This window comes from Musca autumnalis, unplaced genomic scaffold (genome assembly GCF_047663935.1).
Source record: "Musca autumnalis isolate F117 unplaced genomic scaffold, ASM4766393v1 scaffold_3, whole genome shotgun sequence".
Classification (NCBI taxonomy): domain Eukaryota; kingdom Metazoa; phylum Arthropoda; class Insecta; order Diptera; family Muscidae; genus Musca; species Musca autumnalis.
Genome location: NW_027411866.1, coordinates 150,061,937 through 150,074,129, shown reverse-complemented (window position 1 = coordinate 150,074,129; position 12,193 = coordinate 150,061,937). Strand labels below are relative to the sequence as shown.

General features: G+C 34.9%; 1 protein-coding gene across 1 annotated transcript; it reads right to left on the bottom strand.

The window, feature by feature from the left end:
* Window positions 1-3,214: 3,214 nt before the first annotated feature.
* LOC141397902 (NEDD8 ultimate buster 1-like) lies at window positions 3,215-11,720 on the bottom strand. Its single transcript, XM_073974813.1, has 7 exons — window positions 11,622-11,720; window positions 11,122-11,513; window positions 10,923-11,046; window positions 10,499-10,848; window positions 10,186-10,428; window positions 4,018-4,569; window positions 3,215-3,941 (listed from the first exon to the last, which is right to left on the bottom strand). Exons 2-7 carry the CDS (start codon window positions 11,239-11,241, stop codon window positions 3,468-3,470), a joined length of 1,863 nt encoding a protein of 620 aa, XP_073830914.1. The 5' UTR covers window positions 11,242-11,513; window positions 11,622-11,720; the 3' UTR covers window positions 3,215-3,467.
* Between the last annotated feature and the right edge of the window lie 473 nt (window positions 11,721-12,193).

The following is a 12,193-nucleotide window of genomic DNA, read 5'->3' as shown; positions in this document are numbered from 1 at the left end:
AACTTGTGCCCACGATAACTCTTGTAGGGAATAACCGATTTGGTCCATACTTTGCACATCGTGTAATTTCTACCAAGCTTAGATGAGGTTCCAATATGGACTCAATCGGTCCACTCCTTCGGGTACCTCCCACACAAAATTTCGGAAAAGTTCAGTTTAGGACCTGGTCTCGAATCGCTTTGATTTTTGTTTACGCAAGTTGTATTCGCTGTCCTCTATACGACGCTGTAAGTTTTCTTAGGGACAAGTCCATACTTCCTGAGAAAATAGCCTGAAAGTTACAAAAAACCCTCTGACACCGTGTGTAGTAGTTGGATCGCAAGATAACTCTCGAACGGATCTGCCGATTCGGTCCAAAATTTGGCTTACGTAATATTTTGTCCAAACTTATTGAAGTTCAAAGATGGATTATATCGGTCCACTCCTTCCGGTACCTCCCCCACAAAAGTTCGAAAATGTTCGGAAAATTTGTGCGTACGATAAGTCTTAAAGGGAGTAAACGATTTGTCTATACTTTGCACATTATGAAATTTCTACCAGACTTAGATGAGGTTCCAATATGGACTCAATCGGTAAACTCCTTCGAATACCTCCCACACAAAATTTCGGAAAAGTTCAGTTTAGGACCTGCTCTTGAATCGCCTTGGTTTTTGTTGTAACATCTTGTATTCACTGTCCTCTATACGAAGGTACAAGTTTCCTCAGGGGCAAGTCCATAATTCCTGAAAAAATAGCCTGAAAGTTGAAAAACAAACCGTATGACACCATGTTTATGGGTGGAAGCGCAAGATAATTCTCGAACGGAAATGCCGATTCCGGCCAAAATTTGGCCTTCGTAATATTGTTTCCAAACTTAGTTTAAGTTCGTAGATAAGCCATATCGGTCCACTCCTTCAGGTACCTACCCCACAAAAGTTCAAAAATATTCGGACAAATTGTGCGCACGATAACTCTTGATGGGAGTGACCGATTTGGACCATACTTTACACATTCTCATAATATCTACCAGATAAAGATCAGGGGCCTAATTACGTGATTCGATTCGATCGAGTATTTGCTCGTGAAAAAGATTTCGACACGATAAAAAAGCGGCATGACGAGATTCGATCGAAATCATTGATCGAATGTTTCGAGAGTAACCGGTAGTCGAACTATGAAAACCTATGTATACTATAGGGAATATTATGAAGGTAGATGTAAAAAATTTGTTTTTTTGAAAGCAAGAACCAAAAAACAAAATTATGAATGAAAAATGTAAATATTTGTGGAATTTTTTGAACAATACATTGAATAATAATTTCAGTATGAAGTTGTGCTAAGAAAATAAGAAAATTATTAATTCTTGCAAAATCTTTTTGACATTGTTGTAACGGATTGCTAATACATCTACCTTAATAATCCTCTCTCAAAATAAATGAGAGAGAGTTTGGTGGGTGTTTTGCATTAGCCTCTCTGAGAGAATATTTCTTTGGTAAACAACGGGGGATGAAATGTTTAAAATGTACTTCACTTATAAAATAAAGGCTATTAATATTAAATATTTTTTTCTGTTTTGCAGAAATGCTTATTTTTCAACTTATTTTTTAACGACTGCAAAACTAGTTTTTGTTTAATGATTGCTTGCATTTTGATTCTAAATTTATCACAATTTCTAAAAACGACTGCAAAGGACTTTTCCCAATTTCTCTTGTTATATTGTCTAAAAAATGCTGCCAATTATTTACTAACATCGTTTTTCTTCTATAAAACGACAACAAACAACAATTTTTACATTTTAAACAAAAAGACAATAAGAAATCTTTAATTTTATTTGTTTACGATAGGCAATTTGGCCTCGATAAATTACTCGCAAATTTATGCTCAATTACTCGATAATTTTACTCGATAACGAATGTTGTCATCCCAACTTTGAGTACTCAGGTCGAAACAACTCGATATCGAATCACATAATTAGGCCCCAGGTTCGAATATGGACTATATTTGTCCACTCCATCCCGTACATCCCACACAAAATTTTGGATAAGTTCACTTTAAGACCCGCTATTGAATCACTTTGATTTTTGTTGAAGCAACTTACATTTGCTGCCTACATTACGATGGTAAAAGTTGTTTCAGGGGCAAGTCCAGGGTGTAAAAACCCCCTATGGCACACCCATGGTCTATGTCGGTCCATTCCTTTAAGTACCTTTTCCGCAACATTTTTGAACTTTAATCCTAATCAACATTTTTGTCTGTTCATACGACCAAAATTTTGAAACCCTCTGAATACATACGTTTTTTTTTTTGTGAAAAAAGTGTTTCTATTTGCACAGTCTGAGGGTATATCTCTGTCGGCAAAGCCGACTGATACTTTTTTACTTGTTTTTGATATGTATTTTAAGGACATATTTTACGATATAGAAATGCACGGATTCCAAGATATCTTAAATCGTATATTTTGGAAAAACAAGAAATGGGCGGAATTTGCCCCGCCTTCTTTGGTTACTTTCCGATGTCAATAATATTTTTAACCTTCTTTCGTAATCTGCTCAGTTTTTCTCATCATTTTGGCAAAATTTCTTCATTGTTTATTTTCATGCTTCTGTTTGTTCTTCTCTTCCAAGAACTTGCTAGCTCCAAAAAAATATTCCCACTAGAAAATTCACAATCAAAATCAAAAATTCGTCTTTATCATCGCAAAACACTTGTCATTTCAAATTTTCTTAAAGAACTATTTTTATATAAATTCACTAATTTTCTTTTTTTAACACTCGCGACACGTTCTCGAACACTTTTCACAGGTTTACGTACGCTTCTCGAAACATTTCATCGAGTAAAACCTAATTAAAACATCAATAAATGTGCAAAGAAATGCATTGGTCAAAATGGTCTATAATTTGTCATAATTATATTTCCTTTTTTAGTTGAATGTTTAACGCTTTAGTGCGTCAAAGGCCAATGTACACTTTAATGTCAACATTGACCACCTATCAACTTCCGACTAGAAATTAAGGTTGTACTAATCTCAGTGTTAAATAAGCATAAAAGTCTTGGAGTTGTGTCGCTGCAATTAAAATTTGTGAACAAAGGAAAACATTTTGAGGCATAAAAAGTAGATTCTCACAACAGTTATGACAACAAACTTAATAATTCAGATGTTCGCAAAGAAACAAAGAATATGAATTTCTAGAGCAAAGTAAAACACGCCAAAACAAATGAAACAAAATTCCAAGTATGCAGATTTTATATAGAAAAATATATGTATTTTTAAAACATACAAAATTAAAAAAATAAAACATTTTATATCCACAACAGTAAAAATGGCCAAATTCGTTATAAATAACAATTTTATAAGAAATATTCAATATTTAGAAAACAATTAAAAATATATTGTATTATAAAAAAGAAAGATAAACAGACAACATAATAATTATAAGTCAATAAATGTTGTTGTTATTGCTTGATTGATTGCATTGCGATTGCTAGTGCTATTGTTCCAGTAGACGTTTATATTCGGCAAGAATTTGTTGCTCTTGCACCAGAGGCAAATCCAAATAGTCATGTTCATTGTCGGGCATTTCTTCGGTGAAACGTTTATAGGCCTTAAGGGATTCCATTTCCTTTTGGGCCTTATCCAAGGCTTTGGCTACCAACGATGTTACACCAGCAGAGGATGTAGACGGTGCTTCGTTGTCTTGGTTGGCAACTATGGCAGAGGCAGCAGCCGCCGCACTAGTTGATATGCGTTCCATTGCTGAAAGCAGTTCCGTTTCACTGCCATGTGTTTTTATCAGAAACTCTATGGCCCTGTCTAAACTGTTTTGTGTGGTTTCCAAGGCAACGCGGGCCATTTCCTCGGTGAAACCCAATTGTTGTAGTTGTCCCAATATTTCAGTATCAGCTGTTTGTGGCGGTGGAAGACTACGACTTAGCTCCTCGGCATTTGTGTTTAATAAATCTAACTGGAAAAGGACGACAAAAATTAAAAAGGTATTTAATTCACATTTTATATTAATAGAAAACCCCACAAATTCTTACCGCATTGGGAACATCGTTTTTAGTGCGTTTCAGGGCCTCCACAACAACATCTCTGGCATAGCCCATTTCCATTAGGGTGCAAACACTTCTGGGATTAACCCAATCCTTGCCGTTGCCATTATTCTCGTTAGCCAATTTTGCATTTAATTTTCGTTCTTGTTTAGAATTTTGTCTAGCTTCTCGTAGCTTGGCCTTACGGTCGTGTATGAAATTGATGGCTTGCTCTAGATTTCCACTACACGCTCGCAACCCCAAACGTGCTTCATGTGGCTCATAACCCATTTCCATTAATGCCACCACCGAACTGTCATCCACTTTTAGGGCATCCAATTCCGATTCAGCAGCTATCAGCTTTTCATAGGCCTCATTGCGTCGATTCTGATGAAACAATACTACTCCCTGTAGTAAATGCAAACGCATTATGAGAGCCTTCTCAGCACAGCCATTACCCTTTAGGCTTATTAAACGTTGAAGATTTTCACCATAAGAACGTCGGAAACTCTTTTCACATATGTCGAGGCGACGTTGAGCATCAGGTAACTGAGTTACATTCTGTTGGGAGTTGTATTTTTTTTTAAGATAAATATTTTTTTTTAGTTTAAATTTGAAAATAAATTAAGGAATGATGATGACTACTGAATGTGTCGAGAATGGCCTTCAAAGTGAAAAGCAAGGTGACTCAAATACTAGACCCACTGATAAGGTTGATAAAGAGAGTAACCATGAGTTTTTAAATCTTTATGTCAGGAAGTATAGGCTTGCCCACGAAAAATATTATACCGTTGGAAACAGGACCACAAGAACTACTTTCTGTATAAATGTCAAAAGGATATTCGAACAGACCTTTAACTGAAATTGTCCGATGAAGAAGATGAACTATCTTCGAACTTCATTTAAGTTTGAGAGAAATATTACGATACGTGCAGATTGGACCAATGTCTGTCACGTCTTTCGACTTTTCCACACCTGCCATTTTGACTTTTCCACAAAATAATTATGTCGTTATAATCACATGGACTATCTTCGGTAAAAATTCAAACTGCACATAAAGAACATTTTAAACGTTTGTGAAAGAGGTTAAAGATCCAAGAGCCTGTGCAAATTATTTTTAAAAATCCCCAAGCCTCTGGAAATTATTTTCAAAAATCCCCAAGACTCTGGAAAATATTTCTAAAAAATCTCCAGGCCTCTAAAAAAATTATTTTAAAAACCACGATACTTTGGAATATATTTTTAATAATCTACGAGCCTCTGGAAAAAAGTTTTAAAAACCCTCGAGCCTATGGAAAATATTGTTAAAAAATATCCGGACTTCGGGAAAATATATTTTAAAATCCCCGAGCCTCTGGAAAACATTTTTAAAAATCAACGAGCCTATGGAAAATATTTAAAAATCCACGAGCCTCTGTAAAATTTTTTTTTTAAAAATCCACGAGCCTCTGGATAATATTTTTAAAAATTCCCGAGTCTATGGAAAATATTTTTAAAAATATCCGAGCCTCTGGAAAATATTTTTAAAAATCCACGAGCCTATGGAAAATATTTTTAAAAATTCCCGAGCCTATGGAAAATATTTTTAAAAATATCCGAGCCTCTGGAAAATATTTTTAAAAATCCACGAGTCTCTGGAAAATATTTTTCAATACCCCGAGCCTCTGGAAAATATTTTTAAAAATCCACGAGAATTTGGAAAATATTTTTAAAAATCCACGAGAATTTGGAAAATATTTTTAAAAATCCACGAGACTCTGGAAAATATTTTAAAAAATCCACAAGCCTCTGTAAAATATTTTTTTAAAAATCCACGAGCCTCCAGAAAATATTTTTAAGAAACCAAGAGCCTCTGTAAAATAATTTTAAAAAATCCCGAGCCTCTGTAAAATATTTTTAAAAATTCCCGAGCCTCTGTAAAATATTTTTTTAAAAATCCACGAGCCTCTGGAAAATATTTTTCAATACCCCGAGCCTCTGGAAAATATTTTTAAAAATCCTAGAGCCTCTGGAAAATGTTTTTAAAAATCCCCGAAATGTTTCTAAAAAACCACGATCCTCTGGAAAATATTTAAAAAACCAAGAACCTCTGTAAATTATTTTTAAAAATCCACGAGCCTCTGGAAATATTTTCAAATATCCACGAGCATCCGGAAAATATTTTTAAAGATCCACGACTCTCTGGAAAATATTTTTAAAGATCCACGAGTCTCTGCAAACTATTTTTAAAGATCCAAGGGCCTCTGGAAACTATTTTTAAAAATGTCCGAGCCTCTGGAAAATATTTTTAAAAATCCCCGAGCCTCTGGAAAATATTTTTAAAAATCCACGAGTCTCTGGAAAATATTTTTAAAAATCCTAGAGCCTCTGGAAAATGTTTTTAAAAAACCCCGAGCCTCTGGAAAAAATTGTAAAAATCCATGAGCCTCTGGAAAATATTTTTAAACATCCACGAGCCTCCTCTAGGAAATATTTTTAAACAGCCACGAGCCTCGGTAAAATATTTTTTTAAAAATCCACGAGCCTCTGGAAAATATTTTTAAGAATCCACAAGCCTCTGAAAAATATTTTTAAAAATTCCCGAGCCTATGGAAAAAATTTTTAAAAATATCCGAGCCTCTGGAAAATATTTTAAAAAATCCACAAGCCTCTGTAAAATATTTTTTTAAAAATCCACGAGCCTCTGGAAAATATTTTTAAAAATCCTAGAGCCTCTGCAAAATGTTTTTAAAAATCCCCGAGCCTCTGGAAAAAATTGTAAAAATCCATGAGCCTCTGGAAAATATTTTTAAACATCCACGAGCCTCCGGAAAATATTTTTAAAATTCCACGAGCCACTGGAAAATATTTTTAAAAATCCATGAACCTCTGGAAAATATTTTTAAAAATCTACGAGCCTCTGGAAATCCTTTTTTTAAAAACCACGAGGTTTTGGAAAATATTTTTAAAAATCCACGAGCCTCTGGAATATATATATAAAAATCCACGAGCCTCTGGAAAATATTTTTAAAATCTACGAACTTCTGAAAAAAATTTAAAAAATCCAGGAGCCTATGGAAAATATTTCAATTTATTTCAAAATCCACGAGCCTCTGGAAAATTTCCGAGCCTATGGAAAATAGTTTTAAAAATATCCGAGCCTCTGGAAAATATTTTTAAAAATTCCCGAGCCCATGGAAAATATTTTTAAAAATATCCGAGCCTCTGGAAAATATTTTTAAAAATCCACGAGTCTCTGGAAAATATTTTTAAAAATCCACGAGACTCTAGAAAATATTTTTAAAAATCCACGAGACTCTGGAAAATATTTTAAAAAATCCACAAGCCTCTGTAAAATATTTTTTTTAAAAATACACGAGCCTCCGGAAAATGTTTTTAAGAAACAAAGAGCCTCTGTAAAATATTTTTAAAAATTCCCGAGCCTCTGTAAAATGTTTTTAAAAATTCCCGAGCATCTGTAAAATATTTTTTTAAAAATCCACGAGCCTCTGGAAAATATTTTTCAATACCCCGAGCCTCTGGAAAATATTTTTAAAAATCCTAGAGCCTCTGGAAAATGTTTTTAAAAATCCCCGAAATATTTTTAAAAAACCACGATCCTCTGGAAAATATTTAAAAAACCAAGAACCTCTGTAAATTATTTTTAAAAATCCACGAGCCTCTGGAAATATTTTCAAATATCCACGAGCATCCGGAAAATATTTTTAAAGATCCACGAGTCTCTGCAAACTATTTTTAAAGATCCACGAGTCTCTGGAAACTATTTTTAAAGATCCACGAGTCTCTGGAAACTATTTTTAAAGATCCAAGGGCCTCTGGAAACTATTTTTAAAAATATCCGAGCCTCTGGAAAATATTTTTAAAAATATCCGAGCCTCTGGAAAATATTTTTAAAAATCCCCGAGCCTCTGGAAAATATTTTTAAAAATCCACGAGTCTCTGGAAAATATTTTTAAGAATCCACGAGCCTCTGGAAAATATTTTTAAACATCCACGAGCCTCTGTAAAATATTTTTTTTTAAAAATCCACGAGCCTCTGGAAAATATTTTTAAGAATCCACGAGCCTCTGGAAAATAAAAAAAATTTTAAAAATATCCGAGCCTCTAGGAAATATTTTTAAACAGCCACGAGCCTCGGTAAAATATTTTTTTAAAAATCCACGAGCCTCTGGAAAATATTTTTAAGAATCCACAAGCCTCTGAAAAATATTTTTAAAAATTCCCGAGCCTATGGAAAACATTTTTAAAAATATCCGAGCCTCTGGAAAATATTTTAAAAAATCCACAAGCCTCTGTAAAATATTTTTTTAAAAATCCACGAGCCTCTGGAAAATATTTTTAAAAATCCTAGAGCCTCTGGAAAATGTTTTTAAAAATCCCCGAGCCTCTGGAAAAAATTGTAAAAATCCATGAGCCTCTGGAAAATATTTTTAAACATCCACGAGCCTCCGGAAAATATTTTTAAAATTCCACGAGCCACTGGAAAATATTTTTAAAAATCCATGAACCTCTGGAAAATATTTTTAAAAATCTACGAGCCTCTGGAAATCCTTTTTTTAAAAACCACGAGGTTTTGGAAAATATTTTTAAAAATCCACGAGCCTCTGGAATATATATATAAAAATCCACGAGCCTCTGGAAAATATTTTTAAAATCTACGAACTTCTGAAAAAAATTTAAAAAATCCAGGAGCCTATGGAAAATATTTCAATTTATTTCAAAATCCACGAGCCTCTGGAAAAAATTTTAAAAATCCAAGGGCCTCTGGAAAATATTTTTAAAAAATCACGAGCCTATGAAAAAATTTTTTAAAAATCCACGAGGCTCTGGAAAATATTTATAAAGCTTCGACTTCAGTGATGTCATGAGCCGGCACCCTGTTGCAGTCCTCAGGGCGGAATTTTCGATACATTTTCACACCACAATGTCTTCGCATAGCTTACCACAGACCCACCTATTACATAAAAGAAGTCAACAAGGTTCCCTCGTCAGCACACCAAGTGTTGCAGGCCAGTGACTTCGCATTTTGTCGCAAATTGCAGTGGCTTGCGGTGACGACTTAAAGATGCTATCGAACGTAACACCCAATATTTTTGGGTAATTTGTGGTCGGAATCAGGGCACGATCGACCAATATGTTCAAGGGGAATTTCGGAATGCTAGAGGTTGAAAAGTCTAAAAGATATCACCCAACGTTTCAGACACGACTGGAGAGAAGTCTTCTTTATGTCCTCCAACAGACCTTCGATATGTCAAGAAACACCATGAGTGTTCTGTCGCACGGCCTGATCTGGTTCACTCCTCGACTGATAATGATGGGTAGTTCTGTGTATTTTCCCGAATCCACCCTGATGTTGGGCAACTGGTAAACAGTTTTTAATCATGGAGGGGAGTAGTGCCTCTAAAATCGAGGGCTATTATACGATACAGCACACTCCTCTTCGTCCTATCACATTTGGACATTATAAGGTACGGGTAGAAATAACACACGCACTTCTTTGTTGGATGTAACAACCGTTCTATTATCCTTCTTTGCTGGATTCTAGATTTAACCATTGTCTTCAATTTACTCAAGCCTGTACCAATGTTGTACGAGTATTGCTTCAAGGAATCTAGTCACTTTTTTCACTAATGCTCTCCTACTAGCTTCTTGACTGTGAGAATAAGTCCCCTAAATTATGGCTCATTAGGATTTGTAGGAGAAACTCATCACGCTTATTTGCTAGTTCCGTCATCTCTACTGGGAAGTTTGGTCTAATTTCGGGTTTTCGACTGCTATTATGTATGTAGAGAGTGGATGTAACTTTGACAATGTCCCGGAAAATTCTCTCTGCTCATGATGTACATTGAAATTTCTGATGGTAACCATAATATTGTTGAGAGTAACATTCGTGGACATCGGTCATTCCCTGACTGGTACCTTCCCCTCAAAAGTTAAAATATGTAATAATGAAAACACACTTCACTTTCCAATTTATAATCAATGGAATTAACAACTTAATAATGAATTTTAAGAAAGTCCTGTTGATGCAAATGCCCCATAAGTGTGTGTGTTCAACTGATGAATCTGAGATTGGATTATGTGAACCCATAAACCGTATGAGTTTTAAGAAATATGAATCGACAAATTATGAAAAATCACAGAAAATGACAAAAAAAACCAAAATCTATATCATACCTTTAGGCACAAATAACACCAAACAATATCCAAATTGACTAAGGCATAATTATCCACTGATTCCAAAAATTTCGAATTGCATGTTATAAATTTTTCATCAGATTCCAGCAACAGTATCAGAGCTTCATCATAATGTTCACGTTTCATTGCTGCACGGGCCTTTTCATAATAACTCATGGCCATTAAAAGGGCACGATTTTCGGCGGGTGGTAGAAATACGGGATTGCCATCTTGATCTTCCATCTGTATGACAAAAGGAAAATAAAAATAGATTAATACAAACTAAGCAGCAAAATTAAACCACATTGCTAACCTCAAACAATTGTTGACTGGAATCGACAATAGCTTCAACATCCATTTTAATCTTACGTATACGATCATACATGGCTTCCTCGTGATTTTGTGTAGTGGTCTGATCAACTTCACTAATAATAACCATTAACTGTTGATTATTCTTTAGTCCTTGCGCCTCTAAGCTTGTCTCGGGATTAACAATTTTTCCCGATGATATACACTTAACTCGACTGGGGTCTACAACATCTAATGTTTGGGCAATTTTTTCATGTAATTTACTACCCAATGCCTTTAGCGAACATTTTACTTCGACGATGTTTTGTGTACCTTGGCGATTATTTATGCGTCGTACACTGAACGTGGCCAAACCTGTGAAAACACATTGTTCCACGTCATCATTGATTACCGTACTACAATTTGTTGTTATGCTAACAGATACCCACCAGTACGTTCAAATTCTTTACGTGCCGCTAATTTCCTCAAGGCACCTTCTTGGAGCTCACTTAAGGCCAGTTTACAATTGGATGATGATATACCCAAATGCGAGCTAAAGTTATCAGCCAATTTCTAAAAGAAGACAATATGGAACACGTGCCATCCAGCACTTCTTATCATTGAAGAGATAATAATATAGAACATTACCTCTATTTCATCTTCCACACAACCAACTCCTTCATAGTAATACGGTTCTAGCCACAATTTAATGGCAAGGGCTTGCAGACGGGCCCTCACCTGTATGATAATGTTATCAATTTGAGACATCTTTATTCAAACTTTATCACCACTATGATTAATTCGATTCGATGTATTGGAACAGCCCCCAAATTCAGAAAGACATTAAAATGCCTATTTGCCGTTTAGGGTTAACCTCCAGAATTTTTCTACGACAATGATATGCAATTCTGTTCCTTCTTTCCACAATAATTTCACATCAATCTGTGTTATTGTTCTGTATGTAGATGGTCTTTGTTTATTTTTATTGTTTTGTTTTTGTTCTCGTTTATTTTGACTACCACGTTTCGCCTGATGATTGCCTTTGATGAATTGTGTTGTGTGAAAAGAGAACGTATTAACGGTTGTATTGTGTGAAAGCATCACTGAAAACAGGGCGTATTTACACTAATTATGTGTAATTTACATACCCACTTTATATGATTTAGTTTTACAAAATCCTAGAAACAAATGAAATGCATTTATATCGGCTTTCCCATCATTAAAAATTTCCTTAAGTCATTTTTATACCCTCAGCCTTTACCCTGCGTTTACAAATGACAGGACAGTTGAGTACATCTATTGATTGTCAAAATCCCACATCTCGCCTGTGTGACGTTTCATCAGGGGTAAGAAAATGCCCGGAAAGGTGCAAAAAGCCCTTATGACACCTTGTGTTCTGGTTGGAGCGCAAGGTAACACTCGAACGGATCTGTCGATTAGGTCCAAACTTTGGCCTTCGTAATATTTTATCCAAACATAGTTTAAATTCGAAGATGGACTATATCGGTCCACTCCTTCAGGTACCTCCCCCACAAAACTTCAAAAATGTTCGGAAACATTTTGCGCACGATAACTCTTAAAGGGAGTGACCGATGTAATCCATACTTTGCACATCCTAATATATCTACCAGATATAGATCAGGTTCGAATATGGACCATATTTGTCTTCTCCTTCTGGTACCTCTCACACAAAATTTCGGATAAGTTCACTTTAAGACCT

Bases quoted from the DNA above. Each gene is read 5' to 3' on its own strand.
- LOC141397902 (XM_073974813.1), bottom strand. From the start codon at position 11,241: ATGTCTCAAATTGATAACATTATCATACAGGTGAGGGCCCGTCTGCAA. The intron at 10,429-10,498 runs GTTAGCAATGTG...TTTGTCATACAG, and splicing joins CCAGTCAACAATTGTTTGAG to ATGGAAGATCAAGATGGCAA. The intron at 3,942-4,017 runs GTAAGAATTTGT...GTCCTTTTCCAG, and splicing joins AAAACGATGTTCCCAATGCG to TTAGATTTATTAAACACAAA.